The following is a 26,605-nucleotide window of genomic DNA, read 5'->3' as shown; positions in this document are numbered from 1 at the left end:
CGCCCCATCTCCGTGAACTCGGTCCCCACAAATCATCTGATCCCAAGCCTCAGTTATGATTTTATATTGAATGAATTTTATTAAAGTATAAAAAGAAACAATATTCTGTACAATTGTCATTTTATAAATACAAATAATACAGAGCAAGGATCAACAAAACCCCCGTCTCCCCTCCCCTTCACATATATCCCCTCTACTATCAAGAAAACTGAACAAGCCAAATTATTACAGAATGCTACACAGAAATATCATACTAACAGAATACTGCAGTCACACATGACAGGAATAGTTAGGGGAATGCAACTAGGGCAACTGCCCCCTGGTCAGAGAGCAACCTAAACCAGCTGGAAGCTAAAGAAGCACTGCCTGGGCTTTTCGGTCCCCAGTTATGTCTAACACCAGCTCTAGCAGGATATATATATTTCAAATCTAATATATTCTAATTACAAAATAGAAATAAAATTCTTTTTTCTACCTTTTGTCGTCTCTGGTTTCTGCTTTCATCTTCTTTTCACTCTCTTCCCTCCAGCATCTGCCCTCTCTGTCTCTTCAATCCAGCACCTGCCCCTTCCATCCACTGTCTGCCCTCTCCCCCTTCCATATGGTATCTGTCTTCTTTCTATGCCGCTCTCCCCTTTCCATTCAGCCTGTGCCCCCTCTCTCCTTTTTACATGATTCATTCCAGCTTCACTGCTCTCTTCATTTTTATCTCTCCTACACCAGATCTAGCATCGTTGTCCCTCTCTGCTTATTTCTCTGCTGACCCCTTCTCATCATCAATCTCTCTACTTTCTCATGCCTGTCTCTCCTACTCTAATCTCCCTGCCAGCTGTTTCCTTCCTATTTCCCTTCTCCCTTCCCTCCTCCTCCTGTCCAGCAGTAACTCTTCCCTTCCTCCCCTCCCAGCAGCATCTTTCCTTCTCCCTCTCCAGTAGAAGCTGTCCCTTTTTTTTTCCTTGCCCAGCAGCTTCCCAGATTCCTTTCCCTCCTCCCCTCCCAGCAGCATCTCTCCTTCTCCCTCTCCAGTAGCAGATGTCCCTCTTTTCTCTTGTCCAGCAGCTTTCCAGATTCCTTTCCCTCCTCCCCTCCCAGCAGCATCTCTCCTTCTTCCTCTCCAGTAGCAGCTGTCCTTTTTTTTCCTTGCCCAGCAGCTTCCCAGATTCCTTTCCCTCCTCCCCTCCCAGCAGCATCTCTCCTTCTCCCTCTCCAGTAGCAGATGTCCCTTTTTTCCCTTGCCCAACAGCTTTCCAGATTCATTTCCCTCCTCCCCTCCCAGCAGCATCTCTCCTTCTCCCTCTCCAGTAGCAGCTGTCCCTCTTTTCTCTAGTCCAGCAGCTTCCCAGATTCCTTTCCCTCCTCCCCTCCCAGCAGCATCTCTCCTTCTCCCTCTCCAGTAGCAGCTGTCCCTTTTTTTCCTTGCCCAGCAGCTTCCCAGATTGCTTTCCCTCCTCCCCTCCCAGCAGCATCTCTCCTTCTCCCTCTCCAGTAGCAGCTGTCCCTTTTTTTCCCTTGCCAAGTAGCTTCCCAGACTCTGATAGTGGCTTTCTCCCCTCCCAGCAACTCTTCTTACTTCCCAGTGCAGCGATTCAGGAAGGCAGCCTCGGGTCCTTTGTTGGGTCGCGCTGCCTCTGAGGAAAGAGGAAGTTGTATCATCAGAGGCAGCCGCGACTCAGCAAAAGCCCCGAGGCTGCCTTCGTGAATCGCTGTGCTGGGAAGTAAAGGAGAGCTGCAGAGGGGAGAAAGCCACTGTCGGAGGCTCCCCATGATCTCTCCTGCCCAGCGGACAAGCTAAAAATATCTCGTCGATCTTGCTGGCCCTGCGCGGACCGGCAGAAATTTCCTGCGGACCGACACCGGTCCGTGGACCAGCGGTTGAAGAACAGTGATCTAGTATAACACCAAGAAGTTTGATTGAGTTAGTAAATTGAATTGGAATGGATTTCATATAGATAGGGGTTATTGGATGTTCATTATCATTGCATGGAAATAACCCTTTCAATTTAAAGATGTTTAGATATAGCATATTATCCCTTAACCATTGGGTGATGTTTTCAAGTTTATAGTTGATATGTGTAATGTCCTCTTTGTCATTAGGATCTATAGGGTGAAAGTGGCAGAGCTGGAATAATCAGAGTCGGTTTTGGTGGGAATGGAAGGACAGGAGCAACTCACAAAAGCAGATATGAGGCAATAAATCCAGGAGGTGAAATCGGAGATACCTGCTTTAACTTGATAGGCGTAGCTCTACAATAGTTAGATGCCTAGTGCAAAGTGCATAGTTAGTGGGTGTGGTTAGGGGGTGAATTATGGCCATGTTTTTGAGTTAAGCGCCTGTTTTTGAGTTAAGAGTCATTGGGAACCTAACTTAGGCACAGGCATTTAGGCCAAGAAAATCCTGGCATAAATAGGGTGCATCTAAATGTTAGAATACTTAGGCGGCGCTAAATTTGATTCTATAATGTGCGCCTAACTTTTATAGAATTGCACTTAGTGCCACACTAGTTGGTGCCGATATTTAAGTGACATATAGAGAATCGGGCTCTAGCAGCGCATACTAATTTGTGTGCTCACTGCTTAGCACGTTAGTAAACAGACCTCATATGTTTTTATAAAATTGGGGATAAACATTCAGCTGGTGGTGGTAGGCATTTTTAGAACCAGTACCAGCATTGAATATCTATGGGCTCCTTTTACAAAGGTGCGTTAGGGCCTTAATGTGCGGAATAGCGCGCGCTAAAGTGCCTCTTGAGCAGGCGTTAGTTTTCTTGCTAGTGCTAAAAACGCTAGCGCACATTTGTAAAAGGAGGCCTGTGTCTTTACGGACAGCTCTCTCCTATGTGATTAAGTACAATATTTGGCACTTAATTGCCTGAGCTAAACTGGATAAAGATGGGATTGTGTTTTATGCAGTCTGATTGGCCTCTTGACATAGGGCTCCTTTTATCAAACCATGGTAGAACTTGTTACTGCAGGCCGGCGAGGTAAATGCTCCGACGTTCGTAGGAATTGAATGAGCATTGGAACATTTACCTCGCTGGCCCGCGGTAAAAAAAGCTCTACTGCGGTTTGATAAAAGGAGCCCTTATGTAGTTAAGTGCTGAATATCAACACTTAACCATATCAGTGCTGACTTTGCCCCTGGACTGCTCACAAAAATGCTAGTTTTTAGTGGGTTAATGTTGATATTCAGTGATTACATGCCTCTAACTATCAGTTGGGAAAGTGTGGCACAGTGGTTAAAACTACAGCCTCAGCACCCTGAGGTTGTGGGTTTAAACCCACGCTGCTCCTTTTGACCCTGGGCAAGTCACTTAATCCTTCCATTGCCCCAGGCACATTAGAATGTTTGTGAGCCCACCTGGACAGACAGGGAAAAATGCTTGAGTACCTGAATAAATTCATATAAACCATTCTGAGCTTCCTGGAAGAAGAGTATAGAAAATTAAAGAAATAAATAAACCTGCATAAGTGATTTAAATGGCTAGGACCGTCTCCTGACTGCTTAAATCACTTTAAATAACCTCCTGGAGCACAATTTAGGCTTGCTGACAATATAAGCAAAAGTTTCTGTTTAAAATTCTTTCTCTTATTTTAACTGCTGGATCAATATTGCTTTCTATGATTTTGGGGACAATTGGACCGATATTCTGAGTGATTTCAGTGGGCCAGAGAGTCTCTGGCCTGCTTAAATTGCCTTTTGCTGCCCGACTGCCAATATTCAACAGCACTAAGGCAGGCAGTGCTGCTGAATATCAGCTCTGTCCAACCCCCCCCCCCCCAAAGGGGGCGCCAGAGGATGGTGCTGAGGGGGAGCTGGGGCTTATGCGGGTCTTGGCGCTATTCAGTTGAGACCCACATAAGCTAAACAAGTGAATTTAGAACAGCTTAAAAGTTGTGTACAAAAATCAAATGGACTACATCTGTGGATTTATTTCATTGACGGAAAAAGCTCAGTAACATCAGAGGCGAAACCTGGAGCCAACTGTAGTGTTCATCACCAACTACTAGTATTTAATTATTTTATTTATATGAAAATTCTGAATAAAGCTGAAATAGATCAAGCCTTCATAATCTTGAAAATATACTATTAGAATCTAAAGACCACCTGCACAATTGATTTGCCACATTAGATACTAATGACAGAGTACAAGAAGAGTTATGGGAAGGCATCAAGGAGATGGCGCTTCTTATGTTCATATATTAGAAGAATGTCAAAAGTCCCTACAAAAGGTGAAAATCATACACTTCCAAAATTGATACTTGAAGAAACTGTCAAAATTGCTCAGAAACACAGAGAAGCTTAATGGCAGCGGCGAGGAGAGTTAGTCATGAAACGTAGTAGGAATTTCCAATATGCTGGAAGATGAGACAAAGAGAAATATTACAACAATGCATGCAAAGAAATGGAATCAGAAAAAAATATGAGGAAGAACAAGATATTTTAACTAACCCCCTTCCATTACTAATGCGTAGTTCAGGTTTTAGCACCGGCAGTGGTGGTAACTCCTCCGACGCTCATAGAATCCCTATGAGTGTCGGAGCAGTTACTGACGCTGCCGGCGCTAAAACCCACGCTAAGCATTAGTAAAGGAGGGGGAAATCTATGAAAGTTAAATAGAAACTTCCAGCCTCGGATTGGAATGTTAAAAGACACTCAACGATGCATATTGAATGATACCGAGAAGATTAAGAAATGGTGGAAAGATCAAGCGGATCAATAGCTGTTTCAACCTGTAATTTACGTATGGGAACCATTGGTGAAGAAAGAAGTCAAAGCAGCATTGAAGGTTTTATGAAAGAACAAAGCTCTGGGAATCAATGGAATTCCTTATGAAGTATTACAGTTGATGCAGTTGATGCAATACTTTCAAGGCTCTGCCAGAAAATTTAGAAGACAACATTATAGCCGACTGACTGGAAATTATCTGTGGAGATGGTATTCCGCTGGTGATGAGCAGCGCTTTGACTGCCTGCTGCCAGCTTTAAACCTGGATATTCAACACCGGGCTGTTTCCAGCAACTAGCATTGGATATCCAAGGGTTTTTCTGGCCACAAAACATTTAACCAGTCAAGCCAAAATTCAGTGGCCAAGTGGTTTTGGGTCTGTCTGTAGAATCCACTGACTCAACAGTACTCACTCAACAACAACAAAAAAACAAAAATATACACTTGCATAGAAATATACAGATATGAAAGTTAAAATTCAGTAGAGAAAACAAAACAATAAAGAACATTTTACCAGCCTGTGCTCTAGTCCATGGTTGGAAGAATACAAGATTAGAAAAAAGAAAAAAAAAAAAGAAAAGAAGCATCTATATCCAAATCCACAAAAAAATATTAAGACGTGGTGCTAAGCTCATATTAGAGGCACATCCTGTGAGACAACAATCAACCTCTTACTGTTGATGAAGGAAGTAAACTGTATTGGCTTGAATAAAATCTCTTTAACAGATTACATCTTAACCGTGTACAAGGAAATTTCAAATAAAAGAGAGTGCACAGCTGAAGCACTCCAGGTCTCAGCAACATAAATAATTTCCTTCTCCTCTGAGTCTCCTTTGTCATAGTGGGGTAGATTCTAATTAGACAATTCAAAAAAAGAAATCTCATAACATGTGAAATGCATCCAGAAGAGAAACAGGAGATGAACAAAAACGTTCTGGAGAGAACTAAAATAGCAAAGACTACTAAGGGGATAACGATGCTCACTCGTGTTATTAATTTTATTGTTGACCTGACAGGGCCCGCATCAGGGCTCCTTGATTTTCATTGTGAGTAAACTCAATATACTGTACGTTCACAAACCTTAGCCTCTCCTGTAATCAGTTGCTCCAACATCGATGCTGCTACACCAATCAAAATGAGATAGAAACAGAAATTCTTTGCAAGCTCATGTGTTTGTGGTCACTGCAAAGTTAATACAAGAAAAAATATATCTCCTAAAATATTTTCCAAATTTTCTCTCTTTTACTAAGGGCTCCTTTTAAGAAGCCACGTTAGCGGTTTGACGCGCGCTAATTTGCTGGCCGTGCTAGCCGCTACCGCCTCCTCTTGAGCAGGCGGTAGTTTTTCGGCTAGCACGGGGGTTAGCGCGTGCTAAAAATGTGCGTGCGATAAAGCCGCTAACGTGGCTTTGTAAAAGGAGCCCTATGTATCATTCAAAGTTGTATCTTATCACCCTGAGCAGCTAATTGCTGAAAAATCTCTTGATACAAATTTTCAATCTTGGGGTCCTTTTACTAAAGCTTAGAAAGAACTAAGAGCCAGATGCTATAAATAGTGTCTAACTCGGTAGGCGCCTAGCAAAGCGGCACCTACCGCATATCACGCTATTAGTAGAATCACGCCTCGCAGCACCTAAATTGACTTATGCCCCAGTAACGGCCTCTTTTTACAAAGCCCGCAGCAACAGCCCCGAAACCCTTTAAATCTCTATGAGCTTTGGGGCCGTTAGCGCAGCGCAGCCACTAGCGCAGCTTTGTTAAAGAGGCCGTAAGTGTCATAATGTTAGACGCTGGTATATTAAGCCAGGACTTTCTTGGCATAATACACCGGTGCATAACATAGGGCTCCATTTACGAAGCCGTGTTAGGCTTAACATAAGTCAGTCAACACAAATGCTCCAGTAAAAATGGGTTTTGGCGCTCATGAAGAAGAGACAGGACTGTCAGTAGGAGTAAATGGATTTATTTTAAGGATTTTTTTGCTATGTACTCAAGATTTACAATGTAATTTTGGGTTGCAGTATACTGTGTTGGTCCATGGCATTTCCTGATGCAGCAGTGATAGTGAGCACATTTAAATAACTCTTGTAGTTATGTTTTTTACTTGAGTATTTTATTGAAATTAAAGGAAGTTTTTTTGTGCTGATGATTAGAAGGCACCTAAGCACTGAGGGCCAGATTCTATAAACGGGGTCTAAATTTGCAGCCGCCTACAAAAACAGCTATCAATCATGCTTAGGCGCTGTTTAAAGAATCATGGCTAACGGCGCTTACCAGAAAACTTAGTCGTTTGCAATGTAGGCCAGGATTTTTACTGGCCTACATTGTAGATGCCTAAGTTCTTTAATGAATCATACCTAACGGCACCTAAGTCCCACTCCACCCCTAACCACACTCACTTAGGCATAAGGTGCCGTTAGGAGCCTGCTATAGTTGCAATTACAGCGCCTACACTGTACATAAGAACATAAGCATTGCCTCTGCTGAGTCAGACCATAGGTCCATCATGCCCAGCAGTCCGCTCCCGCAGCGGCCCCCCAGGTCAGGGACCTGTAGCGATCTATTACTCAAGGGCGTTTTGTATTGTATAGTATCCCTCTAATTATACCTCTGGATCCCCTTTCCCTTCAGGAACTCGTCCAATCCCTTTTTGAAACCCAAAATCGTACTCTGCTCAACCACCTCCTCTGGAAGCGCATTCCAGGTGTCCACCACCCTCTGGGTGAAGAAGAACTTCCTAGCATTTGTTCTAAATCTATCTCCCCTCAATTTTTTTGAGTGCCCTCTAGTTTTTGCTGCCCCCGCCAGTCTGAAGAATCTGTCTCTCTCTACCTTCACCATACCCTTCATGATCTTATAAGTTTCTATCATTCATATCCCTTTTCCAGGGAGAAGAGCCCCAGCTTCTCCAGCCTCTCAGCATATGAGAGGTTTTCCATGCCCTTTATCATTTTTGTTGCTCTTCTCTGGACCCTCTCGAGTATCGCCATATCTTTCTTTAGGTACGGCGACCAGTACTGGTACTAGTGATACCTTTTTTGATAATGCCCAACATTCTGTTCGCCTTTTTCGAGGCCGCTGCGCACTGTGCTGCCAGTTTCATTGTTCTATCTACCAAAATCCCCAAGTCCTTTTCTAGGTCGCCTTTTCCCAATGTCACCCCCCCCCCCCCCCATTGTGTAATTATACATCGGGTTTCCTTTCCCTATGTGCATAACTTTACATTTCTCTACATTGAAGCTCATCTGCCATTTATTTGTCCACTCAGTCAGTTTGTTCAGGTCCCTTTGGAGTTCTTTACACTCCTCAACAGATCTAACCATACTGGGGAGTTTTGTGTCATCCGCAAATTTTACAACTTCACACTTTGTCCCTGTTTCCAAGTCATTAATAAATATATTGAATAGCAGTGGTCCCAACACTGACCCTTGTGGGACGCCACTTGTGACCCCTTTCCAGTCAGAATAATGTCCTCCCGGCGCCTACTTTTTTAACAAGTTTTTAATCGGCTTTAAGCCACACCAATTACAGCCACACCAATTACAGCCAATTAAAACAATTAAGTTAGGCAGCAGTAGGGTGCCTACCGTCGCCTAAATTATGGTGCCATTTATAGAATATGACCCTGTGAATGTAGCCTGTGGGGTCTGAGGATTTTCCTCCTTATCACACACTAAATGCCTAATTCTAAAAATGATTCTAAAAAATTCTAAAAATGTCCTACCGCCATCTAAAGGACCAATCGGGAAACATGCTTTAAAAAAAAAAAATCTATGGAGTGGATGTCTACAATGTAGGCATCATTTGTGCACATACAGAGATATCTAGGCCTTTGGATGCCTAAGGCCGGTGTAGGCGTGGTGTACGCCAGAAGTGACCCTAGGCATCGGTAAGCATGTCTAGATGCGAGTCAGACACCTTAAATGTAGGCCTGTAAAATGCTTGCTTACATTTAAGGCATCTATAGAAGAAAATAGAAGCGATTCTGGGCATAGCACCTACTGCTGATTGACACTTGGTAGGCACCTACTGCAGCAGGTGCCGTCTCCAGAATCAAGCCCTAAGTGGTTTCATAGCATTTTTTTTTCTTTCTTTTACTGGAGTGTTTGTGTTGATTGATTTGTTGGATAGGCTTCAGTCCTCACAAGTCGATGAAGCCGTCCACGCAATGCTTGGTGGAGGCGAAAAGGGCGAACAGAATACTAGGAATGATTAAGAAGAGGATCATGAACAGATCGGAGAAGGTTATCATGCTGCTGTACTGGGCCATGGTACACCCTCACCTGGAATACTGCATCCAGCACTGGTCGCCGTACATGAAGAAGGACACTCGAAAGAGTGCAGAGAAGAGCGACTAAAAAGGGAAAGGGGCTAGAGGAGTTGCCATAGAGCAAAAGATTACAGAAACTGGGCCTCTTCTCCCTTGAAAAAAGGAGACTGAGAGGTGACATGATAGAAACATTTAAGAGACTGAAGGTCACGAGGGATTGTTTCATGGAACAGCTGGTCATGGAACCAACACGGGGTGATGCCACTCTTGACCTAATCCTCAACGGACTAGGGGGACCCGCTAAGGAGATGGCGGTACTAGCCCCACTAGGAAACAGCGATCACAACACGATCCAGTACAGGCTAGAAATTGGATCATCAAAGGTGAAAAGAACTACAACGACTGCACTTAACTTCAAAAAAGGGAATTATGATGCCATGAGGAAAATGGTGGGAAAGAAACTCAACGACAGCGCAAGGAAGATGGAGTCCGTAGAAAATGCCTGGACCATACTCAAGGGCACAGTGCACGAAGCACAGAACCTGTGCATCCCCAAGTACAGGAAAGGGTGCAAAAAAAATAGAACAAAAAACCCAGTGTGGATAACAAATGCAGTGAAAAAAGCGATAAGTGACAAGAAAGCATCATTCAAAAAATGGAAAAAGGACAAAACAGAGGAGAACCAAAAGGAACACAAAAAACACCAAAAGGAGTGTCATCGAGTGGTTAGGAAAGCAAAAAAAGAATATGAAGAGAGACTGGCAGGGGAAGCAACAAACTTCAAATCATTCTTCAGGTACGTTAAGGGGAAGCAACCAGCAAGGGAGGAAGTGGGACCCTTGGATGATGGGGACAGAAAGGGAGTAGTAAAAGAGGAAAAGGAGATAGCTGACAGGCTAAATAAGTTCTTCACGTCAGTTTTCACGAGGGAGGACACAACCAATATTCCGGAGCCCGAGGAAATCGTAAAAGGAGAGCAGGATGAAAATCTGGTCCAGCTAGAGGTGAGCAAGGTGGATGTCCTCAGGCAGATAGACAGGCTAAAGAGCGACAAATCGCCAGGTCCGGATGGCATTCACCCAAGGGTACTCAAGGAACTAAGGAACGAAATAGCTGAGCCACTTCGACAAATATGCAACTATCCCTAAAAACTGGAGAGATTCCGGAAGACTGGAAAATAGCAAATGTCACGCCCATCTTCAAGAAAGGCTCAAGGGGAGACCCAGGAAACTACAGGCCGGTGAGCTTGACCTCGGTCCCGGGAAAGATGATGGAAGCACTGATTAAAGACAGCATCTGGGAACACATCGACAACTATGGGCAGCTAAAGTCGAGCCAGCATGGCTTCTGCAAGGGTAGGTCATGCCTCACAAACTTATTATACTTCTTTGAGGGGGTAACCAGCCAGGTGGATAAAGGGGAATCCATAGATATCATTTACCTTGACTTCCAAAAAGCCTTCGACAAGGTGCCACACAAAAGACTACTAAGGAAGCTATGGAACCATGGGGTGCAAGGGGAGGTCCACCGATGGATCAAAAACTGGCTGGCGGACAGGAAACAGAGGGTTGGAGTAAAGGGACATTACTCAGACTGGCAATGGGTCACGAGTGGAGTTCCACAGGGGTCGGTGCTGGGACCGCTTCTATTCAATATATTCATTAACGACCTGGAAGCAGGAACAAAATGCGAGGTTATTAAATTTGCGGATGACACCAAACTATATCGCAAGGTCAATAACATGGAGGACTGCGAAGATCTCCAAAAAGATCTGACAACACTGGAAAAATGGGCCAAAAAGTGGCAAATGAGTTTCAACATAGGGAAATGCAAGGTCATGCATATAGGGGAAAAAAACCCCGATGTTCACTTACAAAATGGAGGGATCAGCGCTAGGAGTGAGCGACCTTGAAAGAGACCTGGGAGTGATGGTAGACACAACATTGAAGGCGTCGGCGCAGTGTGCCACGGCCTCAAGGAAAGCAAACAGAATGTTGGGTATTATTAAGAAGGGTATCACGACCAGGACAAAGGAAGTCATCCTGCCACTGTATCATGCTATGGTGCGCCCGCACCTGGAGTACTGTGTTCAGTTCTGGTCGCCATACCTCAAGAAGGACATGGAGGTACTTGAGAGGGTCCAGAGAAGAGCAACTAAGCTAATAAAGGGCATGGAGGACCTCTCATATACTGACAGACTGAAAAAGCTAGGGCTTTTCTCCCTGGAAAAGCGGAGACTTAGAGGAGACATGATAGAAACCTTCAAGATCATGAAGGGCATAGAAAAAATAGACAGGGACAGATTTTTCAAATTAAGGGGATCAATAAGTACAAGGGGGCACTCAGAGAAATTGAAAGGGGAGAGGTTTAGAACAAACGCCAGGAAGTTCTTTTTCACACAGAGGGTGGTGGATACATGGAACGTGCTACCAGAGGATGTGATAAACAGGAGCACGCTACAGGGGTTCAAAGAAGCTTTGGATAGGTACTTGGAAGACAAAGGGATTGAGGGGTACAGATAAGAGTAAAGGTAGATTATAGGGATGGGATTAGAGGTAGGTTACAAAATTAATCAGGGACCACTGTTCAGGCACTAGGCCTGATGGGCCACCGCGGGAGTGGACTGCTGAGCAAGATGGACCTCTGGTCTGACTCAGCGGGGGCAACTTCTTATGTTCTTATGTTCTTAGTAGATAAAGACAGGTTGTTCACCTCTCCAAGGTAGGGAGAACGAGAGGGTACTCTCTAAAGTTAAAAGGGGATAGATTCCGTACAAACGAAAGGAAGTTCTTCTTCACCCAGAGAGTGGTAGAAAACTGGAACACTCTTCCGGAGGCTGTTATAGGGGAAAACACCCTCCAGGGATTCAAGACAATGTTAGACAAGTTCCTGCTGAACCGGAGTGTACACAGGTAGGGTTGGTCTCAGTTAGAGCACTGGTCTTTGACCTGTGGGCCGCCGCATGAGTGGACTGCTGGGCACGATGGACCACTGGTCTGACCCATCAGCGCCAATTCTTATGTTCTTATGTAAGTTAACATACATAAGTGCCAACTTCTACTAAAGACCACCCATAAAACTGCCAGTTTTCAGTTTAGTCAGTGCTGGTATTCAGTGACACTAAGAGATTAAGAGCTGCTGAATATCAGCGGATAGCCCCACCAAGTGATTTAATCAAACAGGAGTCTCTGCTGGCTGTTTAAATCACTTTGACTATCAACCCATAACTGACAGTCATTAAAAGCTGACCAGATTTATGTATATATATAAATCTGGTCAGCTGTATATATATATATATAACTCATTACACAACAAAAAGGCTAGTTTCTCCATTGTGGAGCATTCAGAAGCCTCAACCACCAATCCCAATGGATGGATTAGAGTGCTACTCATAGCAATTTGAGAATAGCTTGAATCTAGCTAGCAGAAAGGCTATCACAATCAATTTAACACAAGAGAAAACATTGATCTGATAAATCAAAACTGCATGCACAATACATTGCAACAAATGTGCATAAATTTTAACATATATTAGAAAAAAAATGATTGCCCTATTTATGGAAAAACACCAAGATACAATACAATCTCATTATTATCTTAATTCACATGCAGTGCATTAGCATTAAAATAGAGCATCAAAAGATTTTAGCATTATAATTATGTAAATTATACAAAGATATAATAGGAACGGAGGAAGTATTAGGGTTAAACCCCCTGCGTATAGATTTTGCAGAATTCAAAGACTATGCCCGAAACAGATAAGTCCTTTAACCCATATTTGCTCCTTAGCAGGCACTGATTGTGGCTCACTAAGCTAATTGGACTTGTTATTGTATCATAACCTTCTTGACCAGAGCCCACACTGAGGGCAAGATGACCCTTTAGCTACCAGGGTGCCATAATTCTCTGGAAGCCACCAGCAAGGAGTCAATGTTCCTGGAAAGGTGAAGTTAAAGAGCTATTTCTGGAGATGCTCAGATCAAGAGGTCAGAACAGGAAGTAGGGAGAACATCTCATCTCCAAAGATAAATCCTTAGACCAGAGGGTACAAAGGAAAATCCCTGGAGAGCCTTGGGGTTCTGTTCCACAGGTCTGTTCCTGAAGCTGATACCAGGAAGTCTGAGTCCTGCCTGCATCCTGGGTCTGAACCGGTCTGCTCCTCGAGATGCCAGAGGCTTGAATCAGTGGGCAGGTCTGAACTACAACCATTCCAGTGACCCTGCCTTGGCTGCTCGTTATCTCCCTGCCGATCTCATGTTGCACAAAAGAGACCTCTTCCGCACTGAATGTGTTGGGTATCACTTTAGGAGTCGGGAATTGCTCCAGAGCTCCTGCCACCTAAAAGACCTCTCCTACACTACTGTACTGGACTCTCACCTGAATGTGCTGGGCATCCACCTGAGAATCCTCTCCTGCACTAATAGGTTATATTAGCTCAGTTGTACTTTGGGTAGTGTCAGGAGGCAATATTAACAGTTTATAGGGAATTGTGTGTTTGCTCCAAAGTGATTTATGCAATTGTAGATTTATTTTGTATTCCCTAAGCATTCTAGTTTGTTTAGTGCATAAGTCTCATATTTCACTTATACTGTTTAACCACTTCAGCTGCCACTTGTTAGAGGAATAGAATATCTTATTTTTCTAATACAAGGCCTGGTTCATTGCTTGTTATATTGTATTGTTCAGGGATTAAGGACTTGGATCCATTTAGGGAACATAGGTAAATAATACTCCAAAATGCTACCTAAGCTATCTATGTTTTCCGTGCACTGGTTCTTAGGGGCCAGGAGCCATATAAGCATTCCCCGGGGCTGGTAATTCACTTACAGAGGTACAAATATAAGACAAAGGGCTCCTTTTACTAAGCTGCGGTAGCGGTTTTTACTGCACGCTTAGTGTGCGCTATAATGCCGTGCGTGCTAGATGCTAACGCCTCCATTGAGCTGGCATTAGTTTTTCCGCATAGCGCAGGGGTTAGCACACGCTAATCTGCAGCGCGTGCTAAAAACGCTACCGCAGCTTAGTAAAAGGAGCCCAAAGACTATGTAAAAGATACTAAACCTAATAAGCTTTTGAAATAAATCATTTTCCTTATCCATTTCTGAAAGAAAAGGGCTTCTAAGGGCGATGAAGTACAGAGAAAACATTTTCTAACATTTGGGGCACATGAAAATTGCCTGAATTGAAAATAGAATAGACACAGGCCCAGTTCATTCTCAGTGTTATCTTTGGATTTAAATACACCTCCCATAAAATGATGCATAAAAAGGTTAAAGAGCTCTCCCCTCCAAGGGATGACCTTTCAACCTCTTCAACCATCAATCTAACAAATTTTTGCAACAGTATTAAGGAAAAGGGAGAATATACTGTAGTGTCAATAGATCCTCTAATCTACATATTTTTTCCATACCAAAATGGCTGCTCCAGAACTTTTTCCTAAGAAGAAAAATTCTTGTTAAATATTTATTTTAAAATGTATATACCGCATACAACTATGCAGTTTATATATCACAAAAAAAATAAATAAATAGGAACTGGAGAAAAATATCCAACTCAATAAATTAATACCCTCCAATATATGCGCTGGAAAAAAAGCTCAGAGCTTAACCCCTTATGATTCTGAGTATCTGTCTTATACAATCAATTCTAAAGATGTACATAAACTTGGGGGGGGGAAATGCCTCAGAAGCTGCAGGGCAAACAATGCTCTGGAGCTATGAAGGGAAGCTTAAATAGCTCATTAGCTCCCCTCCAACATTCTATCATAGGCGAAAATAACCTCTTCAGAGTAACTTAAAAATTCATTGTAATTCAAAAAGTGCAAGCATCACTTAACTTTGCTTCAAATCGGAGTGAAAACTTCACAATGTGATGCAAGCACTAATACGACTTCCTCACAAAAATAGCCGACAAAGGCCGTTTCATGATTTAACAATAATTTCATCAGGGCTCTTCAGTGTTATGACGTCGTATTAGTGCTTGCATCATGTTGTGAAGTTTTCACTCCAATTTGAAGCAAAGATAAGTGGTGCTTGCACTTTTTGAATTATAATGAATTTTTAAGTTACTCTTATTTTAAGTTACTCTTATTTTCGTCTATGATAGAATGTTGGAGGGGAGCTAATGTGCTATTTAAGCTCCCCTTCCTAGCTCCAGAGCATTGTTTGCCCTGCAGCTTCTGAGGTGTTTTTCCCCCAGTTTGTGTATACCTATGGAATTGATTGTATAAGACAGATACTCAGAAACATAAGGGATTAAGCTCTGAGCTTTTTTTTCCAACACATTGAGCTGGTGTTAGTTCTAGCCACGTAGCGTGGGGCTAGCGCGCGCTAATCTGCTGCGTGCGCTAAAAACGTTAGCGCACCTTAGTAAAAGGAGCCCAAAATCTTATTTCCCTATGATATCCACATTTAACATAGACATAACTAGACAACATCATTAATATCCCCCTCCCAATATAAAATATCAATATACCAAGTCAAATCACATTTCAACAATTAAGAAAGAAAAAATGCATTAAGTCAAATGATCTATTTCAAGGTAGGTGACAAAACCCATCCACATATATAGGCAAAACAAGTCAAATTTCAATAATTCAAGAATGCAAACAAGCTTTAAATCATACATTACTGTCAGCACTTTCTGAAGTAAAATATACAAGGCTAATGTATGTGTAAGCATCTATTCAAGTCTCTTCCAATGTTCATTCAAATTACGAAAGGTCCATGATAAAAATAAAGAACAGTAGACAATTTTTCTTGTATTAACATCGAAGATTCAGTAATCCTACATAAAATGGTGAGTCTTGATATAACATAACGAAACATAACTTTATTTCTGTATACCGCCACAATCAAAATAATTCTAAGACATCAAAGTTTACTTTTACCTTCTGCCTCATCAGATATAGGCCAACAAAATTTATACGATTGGGAAAAAATATGTTTAGAATTTTTATTGGCGGTTGCACAAACAAAAATAATATGTGGGGAAAAATATACAGTTTAGTGGCATGAACAAATCTTTCAGACTCTTCCACAATGATAAAGGATTTATATTATTCCTAGGAATAGAGCCTCTTCAAATCTTTTAGAATCCATACTCAAATATTTAAAACAAGAGACCACCTGAACCCTCAATGTTGTTAACTAAGCCAGTTAGCTAAGAAGCCAGATTTATAAAGCTTAAGCCCTGGATTGGATAGATATACAGTATATAGAAATCCAATAATTTACCAAAAGTATGCAATACTCTCATAATAATGGAAAGGAAGGTTAAAGGGCCTGATGACAAAGCAATGTGTCATTCACATGTGGAGGAAGATTTTACGTAGAATGTAGAGGGAAATTCACATGCACAACTCAGGATGTGGGGAATTCCCATGCTATTTTACAAGATGCTCTGCCAAACATTGGGAATTTTGTAAAATTGGTGCAAGACTGAGCATTAAAGTCCCTCCATATGCTAAAAGCCAATGAGCACCTCCCAGCACACAAACATACAAACAACCATAGTTATGGGAACAGCTTTCAAAAATTGCTGGTCCCTCTGTAAAGAGTCATAATCCTAGCCTCAGTAGCCACCTTACCAATAGGTGACCCCACCCCCCAATACCAACTGATCCTGTTTGAGGCTTTCCTGGTTAACTCCACTAAGCAACACTCCTCACCCTCCCACAGTAGATACCCCCCAGCTAGCAGTCCCCTCAGTGCCACAAAGATCCCCAAGGTGATCCCCTTTAAAGTACACCCAATCTCTTCCCTGCCAAAGGCCCCTTCTCGTGGCACCCAACCAATGAAGCCACCTAGCTCATCTATGAAAGCCTGACCCTTAAGAGGTGCTATTGTAACATTAGAAATAGAGGTCATGGTGACCATTTTGAATGGCCAGAGTATGTGATCATTGCTCCCTCCCCACTAGATACCAGAGACCCCCAGTAAGCTGAGGGCCAGGGTTGAAAATGAGGGTGGGAGGCCTACTGGAGAGGTTTGTTTGTGGAGCTTGAGCCCGGAGTTGGGGGGGAGTGTTTAAGCTTGATGGAGGCCTCCATGTGTCCTGCTCTTGCCCAGATCCTTGCCCAGATATTATATAGGGATCAAGTACTGTGAAGGAAGCTTCCTTGTGGGGGAGGGGGTGAATGCTGTGAGGGATGATCCTTGAGGGAGGTGAATATCACAAGGGAGGCTTCCTTGAGGGATTAGATGTAAGGGGGGAACTCCTTTGGAGTTTTTGTGGTTCTAAGGAGGTGTTCTTGGAGGGAGGGTCAGGTGCCATGAAGATCTTGCACAAAAAGAATCTAAAGAGGAGAAGTTAGATGATGTTGGGGGAGGGGTTTGATTGGGGGAGAGTTTTCATTGTGGGGCCGCCCAGATATTGGTATTTATAGCTGTCTTTACCACAGGCACTCAGACTTGCCTTAGGCAAGTGTAAATACTGATGTCTATGCTGCTCAGTACAGATGTGGATTTACTATGTGAAATAGGGAAGGCACATCTGTTTTATAGGCCCATCCAGACTACTATCTCTCCCCACCCTACCCACCACCATTGCAGCTACACATACTGTGCTTCCCCACATGTGAATGACTCCTTTTTTGAAATGGCATCTAAACATCTGGGCCTCTCCAGACATTTAAATGCTGCCATTTACAAATGAGGATGCTTTTAAAATAAAAGCCATAAGGAAATTATATAGTATTCTTCCCATATCCAAATTCCTAATTTTGGCACCAGCTTTCTTATATGGATTTCAAGTGTGAATAACAAAGGAGCCAGAGTTAATAACAAAGGGGCAAAATGACCCCCTTTTCAAGTGCCCCTAACTTGTGGAAACATTGATGAAGTAATATTGTTCATCCTTACTGAAGCATGTAGACAGTAACATAGAGGTTGAATGCCAATCATTTCTGTACTGGGGATGCACTGGGCAGGGCAGGACATTTCCATTTTTCAAGATGGCAGTGCAAAAAACGGAGAGTGTGGACATTGCTACTGCTTCCCATGAATGCATAGAGGGTGCTACTAGACACCAGGGATTTCGTTTTTTTACTTGAGGAAAGGGGATGGGTTGAGGGAAATGGAGGAAGGAGGGGACCTTTACTGCCAAGTTCGTTAGTCAGTCAGCACTTCACGGCATACAAAGAGACATACACCAGGTGATACTTGTTATACTGATTTATTTGTTATATAAACTTGCTAGCAGTTATATACAAAGCACAGATGATTTAGACATAAATTACAAAGATAGAAAGAGAGCATAAATACATCGGAACAATCTTACCATGACCGGGGACAACACTGATTCCTCACAGCTGGGGACCCCCCCCCCCCTTGTAAAAGGACAGCCGATGGACCAGGTACAATCACGGGACTTCTCCTGTAGTAGCGCGCTAATGGATTCCACTGAAAAATCCCCAAGACTGTACATTTATATTCTTTATTCATATTCCTTATCAGCTGACTCATATCCTGCTTTCACTCTGTATTTCTGCAGTAATCACAGAGCAAAAGCATGGTTCACAGAACAAACTGTTTCTTACAATCCCCTATATGGTCATTTCCTATTAATTCACTATAGGGCCATTTCCTATTAATTCCCTATAGGGCCATTTCCTGTGGCTATTTCCTATAATTCCCTATATGGTCGTGAGATTTACAAACAAGCTGTACACAAGGCCAGCGTATGAAAATGGCTGCACAGGACCCTTAGACTACTAGGGCAAATTTTTGAAGTGTGGGTAGATGGGTGGGTGGGAACTAGACTACGAGATAATATTTTTAACTGTGGATGGGAGGGATTGGGTTGAGTCATCAAATAGGAGAGGGAGAGTGTCACTAGGCCATGAGGCATAGGTTCAGTTCAGGGAGGGAGGGAGGCCAATGCAAATGCTGGTGCCAGTATGTTATTTATATATTTAATTCATTTTATATCCCTTTCTCCCCAGCGAGCTCAGAATGGGTTACAGGTGTCACATTTCCTGTTGGCAAGTGACCTAATCACTTCTCATTCACCAATTGGAAGAGTGACATTTAACATAGAGTTACCAGGTTTTCGGGAACGAAAATCTGGACCCATGGTCCTACCCCCAGGCCCACCCAGTTCTGCCCAGCCCCACCCAGTCACACCCCATTATGCCCCTCCAGCCCCGCCCCCCTCAACCTGTTCACTTGTCGGAAGGGCATCTGCGCATGCGCTGGTGAGATGTGATGATGAAATGTACTCTGAGCTTATCTATTGTACTTTGATCTAACATGGAGGATAACTTTGTATAGGTTATCTAAATAAGGAAAGCGACATCTAAGTTGATTTCTTTAAAATTTTGCAAGTATCTTATCAAGGGTCCAGTGAAATTATGTTACCCACACATATAGATGCAATTTTGCAAAGTGGTGTCTTCGTAGGGTGAAGTATAAGCACAGCTATTTCAAAAAAGTCGTCCTCCAAAATTTTATTGCCAAAGAGGGAAGGACTATCCCCACTCCCCCAACCCCTCCCTCCAAACCCCAGTCTTAACAAAATATTATCTAGGAATCATGCATGTAAATCCCAATGAGTAAAAATGCCACTGCAAACATGTATTGCTGTTTTAAGATACAGACTTAAAGGAGCTCGTTTTCATTCCTGAGCATTTAGGCTAATAGAGCAGGAAGGTGCCTATTTTAAACCTATTTATAAAGACACATAGAGTTCCAGTTTTACACAGAATATCGAGTTTAGAATTGAGACATCCAGGTCGGAGTATGCTCCTTTCCGACGCAGAATGTTTTCTAAAATCTTTGCAGGACTGCCAGTGTATTTGCTGGTAAATGTAGGGTTACCAGACATCCAGGAAAACCCAGACATGTCCTCTTTTACGGTTAGTTACACTTGGGTCTCTTTCTCAGTACAATTCTTGAAATCTGCTCTTCCACCTGCTTGGCTTCCAGATCATTCAGACCCTCAGACACCCCAGAACAGCAGAAATGGTGCTCCTTTGGATATTCTTCTCAGTTTTCACTGATTGTGCTGAAAAGCACAAACTGACAAGGTTCTGAGCCAAGAGTTATCGGCGACAAGGGAAATTAAGTGTCATGACTTTCTCCGGTGCATACTCCTGGTTTGTGTCTCTGTAGAATGTGTGAGTGCTGACAGCATAGTAAGCAATAGTGCTTTTGGAAAAGCACTGCACAGATCTGGGAAAGCCATGGGAAAGGGAGTTATAATAACTAAGTCCTTGGGTTTGACTTATGCATGCTTGAGTGAGAGAATGACACTGCAGGAAAGAGTCCATATGATTGGTACCCTCTAAGTTGGCTCTATACATGCTACACAAGTTTTTGGCGTCCCAAACAGCTGCACTAGTGAAGATGGTGGCTAAGGACATATGGAAACACTATTGGATGGTGACTAGAAAAATATCCTGATGCAGCCCATTTGCGGAAATATGGCAGCCATGAAATGTATTTTTGAAAAAGTTTCAAGAAATTGCTTATTCAACATAAAATGTAGCCTTATACTGCAGTAAATAAGAAATGCTCTGTAAGGCTGGTGGGGTGAAAATAGGTCTTAATATATCATCTCACATTACCTACAGTGGAATATAGCTGTATAGGCAGTCCCCAAGTTACAGACGCCTGACTTAAGTAAGACTCATACTTAAGAATGCGGTTGCAGCTGGGAAGGGGTAAAATGTGGACCTCACGGACCTGACGGACCTCATGGATCTAAAATCGCACGTCCTTAAAAATCTGAGGTCCGTGCCACTTGTAGTTAGTTTCTGGCTCTTACAGACCTCGATGACAATTTAGCGCTGACGAATCCGTCTCAGCATAGGGAGGGAAAAGTATTAGGATCCGTCAGCGCTAAAATGTCATAGAGGTCTGTCAGAGCCAGAGACTAAAACCATTCCTCTTAATGAACTTTTGCCGAAAATCTCTCCTGCAAAAGATACCAGTGGTGGGGATTCAGTCCAACCATCCGGGCTCTATAAACATTCAATTATTGCCAGTAAAGTAGCCGCTCCACTTTTAGTCTCTGGCTCTGACAGACCTCGATGATATTTTAGCACTGACGGATCCTAATGCTTTTCCCTCCCTATGCTGAGACGGATCCGTCAGTGCTAAATTGTCATTGAGGTCTGTCAGAGCCAGAAACTAACTACAAGTGGCATGGACCTCAGATTTTTAAGGACGTGCAGTTTTAGATCCGCGAGGTCCGTCAGGTCCTTGAGGTATGCATTTTACTCCTTCCCGTTGCAGCTTCATTTGATTTCACTGAGCAGTATTTCAGTGGCATAGACTCCTACACTTCTGCTGTGGCAGGATCAGAAATGATGCATGACCCCATTAAGAACAGTGTGTGGTTGTGAATGCTGTACCATAGAAGGAACACTGGTAGGGACAGATGGACCTTTTGTCAGCTGGGAGCAGAGGTAAGCAGCAAAAATCTTACAATTTACAAGTTCTTAATTACATACAAATCCAACTTAAGAACAGCTTTTAAAAAACATAACTCGTTTTTAACTCAGGACTGCCTGTATAGATGTTACTTGACTTTTTAATAAAACTATCTCTACATTCATCCAGGTATTGGGTTTTTGTTTGTTTGTTTTTATGTTCCACTGTCTTTTGCTTTCCTTGTGTTGTGGAAAATTTGTTCCCCTTTTTTTCGCTGGGTGAGAGTAGCTGCAGTTTAGGTCACAGTTTGGTAAGCATGCACAGATAGCTGGGGTATTCTCAAGCAGGATCACTGAAGGACAAGGATGCACAGTAGGCATGGCTAGGGTTACTAGATGTCCAGGAAAACTTGGACATGTCCTCTATTTGCAGCATTTTCAGCAAGCTGGTGCCAGCTTTTTGGAATGACTAGTTATACTGTTGATGAAACGTGGTTACACCACTATGATCCTGAGAAAAAAGCAGCAGACAATGCAATGGTGGCATTCAGGTTCTCCAAGACCAAGGAAATTCAAGACCCAAAAGTCAGCAAGGAAAGTTCATAGCCACAGTGTTTTGGGATCAGGAAGGTGTTGTAGTGACTATCTTCCAAGGATTGCCATACCTTACGAAGGACATGGCGTTACTCGAGAGGGTTCAGAGGAGAGCGACGCATCTGATAAAGGGGATGGAAAACCTTTCATACGCTGAGAGATTGGAGAAACTGGGTCTCTTTTCCCTGGAGAAGAGGAGACTTAGAGGGGATATGATAGAGACTTACAAGATCATGAAGGGCATAGAGAGAGTAGAGAGGGACAGATTCTTCAAACTTTCGAAAAATAAGAGAACAAGAGGGCATTCGGAAAAGTTTAAAGGGGACAGATTCAAAACGAATGCTAGGAAGTTCTTCTTTACCCAACGTGTGGTGGACACCTAGAATGCGCTTCCAGAGAGCGTAATAGGGCAGAGTACGGTACTGGGGTTCACGAAAGGATTGGACAATTTCCTGCTGGAAAAGGGGATAGAGGGGTATAGATAGAGGATTACTGCACAGGTCCTGGATCTGTTGGGCCGCCGCGTGAGCGGACTGCTGGGCACGATGGACCTCAGGTCTGACCCAGCAGAGGCATTGCTTATATTCTTATGTTCTTAATGCCAATTAAAGGAGGCATTGAAATGGGCATTAAAGGAAGCATTAAAGGAGGCATTGAAAGACACAAGGAGAGGGAACCTGCAGAAAGGAATTCTCTTTTTGCAAGATAATGTACCTGCTCAATAGGCTGGCAAAATGATGGATGCTTTGACACAGTTGGGGCTTCAGTGCTTAGACCATCCACCCTACTCACCAGATCATGCTCCATCTGACTATTTTCTCTTTCTAAACCTTTAAAAGATTTTGAAAGGGTAGCAATTTTTGAATGATTTGGAGGTGATTGCAGCAGTGGAACAGAATTTCAGTGACTTGACATCAGAGTATTTTTGTGGAAGGGTTACAGAAACTTCAGACATGATGTGTTGAACTTAGGGGTGAATATGTGGAATAACATAAGTTTCATGCTCCACGTCATTCTCTTCTTGGTTATGATGAGAATTTTTCGGCACCCCCTTGTATGAAGTTCTTTGTAACAATTTACGGTATTTATACAGTTTTATTGTAATGCTCAGAACCCTGACATGGGCACTTGCCATAGTATGATCACGCTGAGTCAACAATAAAATTTATAACCAGAGTGTGGCCCCAGTGACATCATTATCCCCATGGCCATCTTCACTTTATGCTATTAATCTTTGCCATATCATTTTAAATGAGTGTATGTCCATTATATTAGTCTAGTAGATGTTCAGATTTCTACACTTTCATTGAAGTCCTTCACTGGTTTCAAATCAGTTCCTGTGTTATCTGTAGATACATTTCTGAACCCAAAACAAAGGATTACTAAACATATTGGCACTAGACTTGGCAGGCTTTGCTGGCATTAAATATCGAACATTCTTCCAGAATCTAGAGTTCGGAGGAACAGAGTTCTTTGCTTTCCATTTCACTATCCTCTTAGATTGTAAAAGGCTCAGAGCATCTGGAATGAACTTGAAGTCACGCAGAGGCTTAAATTCAATTAATATTACTTGAATCTTCTTTTCAACCAGTGCTATATGGAGACCACTTTCAATTTCATACATGGCTTTATCAGACATGTAGTTTCTAGTTAGTACAATGATTAATCTTCTGCTTTTTTCAATAAATGAATGGATGTCATCCACAATTGCTGTAAAATAAAAATATTTAAAGTTAAAATTAGGAACCAAATATTAATCTGCTAAGTATCTTATTTGCTTTATCTTATTTTTAATAGTCTTTTAGCTGTATAAATCTCTGGTAAGATCTCATTTGCTATACTGACTGCAGTTCTGAAGCCACATCTTCAATAAATGGCTGAGGTAGCTGAGGTAGTCTGGAGGGTAGCTTCTGAAATAACCAACCGTCTTCATCATAAAGCATATGGGGATAAACTACCCATGAGGAAAGCCATTTAAAAACTTACAAAAGGAAGCCCTCTTGTAATGGAAATAAGACCCAAGTAAAGAGGCCAAAGGATGAGGGTAATATGGAGTAGATACATACAGTATCTGATGTCAAAAAAGACTGAACCTCTCAGTCTTCTCTGTCCCCCTTTGTGTTACAATCCAAAATGGCAAAAAGTATGATCCTAATTCAAAATGGCACCAGCTGCTGGTCAACTAATCACAATTATGTTTAGGGTATGGCTGAGCCTTCTTGAGTCTTAGGATAATGTAAGATATGGTGGGAGAAGGGGGTCTAATGCTGATTTTTATGGTGGAGAAAGAAATTTTAAAATGAAACCGAATGGAAAATAAGTAAATTTTGTTTTCTTTTTTCTTCTTTCATTATCAAAATGAAAGGAAACAAAATAGGGCATTTCATTTTCAACAAATGCACACCCCTAATTTAGGGACCTTTTTAATATGCAGATATCCTGCAGTAAGTGCCAAATGTGTGCATGCTACCCACACACAAAAAATATTTTTTCTGTTTTTCGATGGGCCAAGTCTGGGGGTTGAGAATAAGCATTTTTGTACTAATCAGTTATTGCAGCTATATTACTACATGCTAACTCATTAGTGCAGGAATTGCCCTTGAGTCCTTAGGCCCAGATTTTATAAATGGGACCTGATGTTAGGCGCCTGAATCGGTACACCTGGCTGATCTAGGCACCTAACTTACCCCACTTTTACAAAACCATAACACGGTTTTTAGCACCATCCGAGGTGGTAACAGCTCTGACGATCACAGGAATTCTATGAGCATTGGAGCTGTTACTGCCACTGCCGTCGCTAAAAAACACACTACAGTTTTGTAAAAGGGGGGGGTAATTTTTTAATTAGCTTAATCGGCACCACTGATGAGCAATAATGAGCTCATAATTGGAAACAATTAAAATTAATTGCTAGTTAGAAGCCTAAATTAGTAGGCGCCCTATCTGAGGTGCCTACCAGAAAGTGGGCATGGCTAAGAGTGGATCTTGGGTGTGTTTTCCATGTAGACACCTAAATTGGACTTAGGCTCCAGTATTTAGGCCGGTTCATAATCAGTGGCGCAAAAGACACCAGTGCGCTGAAAATCCAGCGCTGACAATTCAGCACAAGACATAAGCGCGCCGCCGAAAGCCGGCAAAAATCTTATTTTTTAAGAGCTTTGACGGGGTGTGGGGGGGGACCCTCCCCCCACTTTAATGCATAGTGTTTGCGCTGCCGTTGGTGGGGGGTGTGGGGGGTGCAACCCCCCACATTATAGAGAAAACGGAACAGTTTTCGATTTTTTTCAGGAAAAGTTCCTTTTTGTCTATAATGTGGGGGGTTGCACCCCCCAATGGCAGCGCCAACACTAAGCATTAAAGTGGGGGGGTTACCCCACACACCCCGTCGGAGCTCTTAAAAAATAAGTTTTTTGGTGGCTTTCGGCGGCGCGCTTCTGCTTTGCGCTGGATTGTCTGTGCGCTGGTGTCTCGCGCCAATTACCCCGTCACCTTTAGGCCAAAAAAACCTTGGCATAAATAGGGACGCCTAACATTTTGATGCCTGAGTCCAATTTAGATGGCGCTAGGTGTGATTCTGTAAATGGCGCCTAACTAAAGATTGGCAAGCACTATGCTTGGCATTCTTTCGCACCTATTTTTAGGTGCCATTTATAGAATCAGGGCCTTACTCTCTATAAAATGAGTGACAGGAAGTGCACACTAGCTAATTTTTTTAATGGCCACATGTTAATGGCAACATTAGTACATGCCTATTAATAAACAAAAATGGAAAAGGACTATTTTATATGAAAAATGGCCTCAGTGCACAGATTTCATAGGTCACTCCCATGGGGGGTGGACTAAGGGATCTGGCCAATCGGAATTTTAGGCCACTCCCAGTGCATAATTTCATGTTTTTGTATCCTCCACTTTTGTAGTTGGTGCTCCACTGTGTGTGTGTGTGTGTGGAGGGGGAGGAGGTTGTCTCTTTTTCGTTTGATTGTTTTCTGCCAACTTAAACTGCAGCATAGTTTCAAAAGGCAGAGAATAGACAAAATGATCACATTCTCTTACCACCTCCTGGAGTAACATCACGCTCAAATATGCACAGTTTGTATCCAAAATGTTTTTCCAGTGCATTGGGTAAAATCTGCAAAACAAATTCTCTCTCTTCTTCTGAGGCCAGCATGTATTCATTCAGGTACGATACATAAGCATCAAATTCTTTTTCATCTATAATAGAAAAGGCAATTTGTGGCCCCATTAAACTCTCTTCAGACTAAATAAGTCAAGATTTAAATAGGATCATTTATTATATTACTCAGTGTCGCTTTTGATATTATTATACCATGTACAGTATAATAAATTTTATAGAACACGTGGTTTAAATTCATCAAATTGACTTAAGAACATACGATTTGCCGCTGCTGGGTCAGTCCAGTGGTCAATCGTGTCCAGCAGTCCGCTCATGCGGCAGCCCTTAGGTCAAAGATCAGTGCCCTATTTGAGTCTAGCCTTACCTGCATACATTCCGGTTCAACACGAACTTGTCTAACCTTGTCTTGAATCCCTGGAGGGTGCTTTCCCCTATAACAGCCTCTGGAAGAGCATTCCAGATTTCTACCACTCTCTGGGTGAAGAAGAACTTCCTTGCGTTTGTATGG

At 42.6% G+C, this 26,605-nt stretch overlaps 2 protein-coding genes across 6 annotated transcripts in view; both read right to left on the bottom strand.

Moving 5' to 3' along the window:
- The window catches only part of IL18RAP (interleukin 18 receptor accessory protein), a 132,898-nt gene extending 113,824 nt beyond the window's left edge, over positions 1-19,074 (bottom strand). For 2 of the 3 annotated variants that reach the window (XM_033947580.1, XM_033947581.1), the window contains exon 1: positions 18,275-19,074. The gene's annotated coding sequence lies outside the window, so the exon portion shown is untranslated. Of the gene's footprint in view, positions 1-5,806; positions 5,903-18,274 lie in introns of those variants that run through there. The other variant, XM_033947582.1, reaches the window with a different exon arrangement.
- Positions 19,075-22,970: 3,896 nt separating this feature from the next.
- LOC117362832 (interleukin-18 receptor 1-like) overlaps positions 22,971-26,605 on the bottom strand; it is a 122,119-nt gene continuing 118,484 nt past the window's right edge. For all 3 annotated transcript variants that reach the window (XM_033949860.1, XM_033949861.1, XM_033949859.1), the window contains 2 exons: positions 26,016-26,174; positions 22,971-23,672 (listed from right to left, as the gene is read on the bottom strand). In XM_033949860.1, coding sequence (XP_033805751.1) covers positions 23,305-23,672; positions 26,016-26,174 — 527 coding nt within the window. In that variant the 3' untranslated portion in view covers positions 22,971-23,304. The remainder of the gene's footprint in view (positions 23,673-26,015; positions 26,175-26,605) is intronic.

Source organism: Geotrypetes seraphini, chromosome 6 (genome assembly GCF_902459505.1).
Source record: "Geotrypetes seraphini chromosome 6, aGeoSer1.1, whole genome shotgun sequence".
Classification (NCBI taxonomy): domain Eukaryota; kingdom Metazoa; phylum Chordata; class Amphibia; order Gymnophiona; family Dermophiidae; genus Geotrypetes; species Geotrypetes seraphini.
Note: the sequence above shows the minus strand (reverse complement) of the source record. Positions and strands in the feature narration are given on the sequence as shown.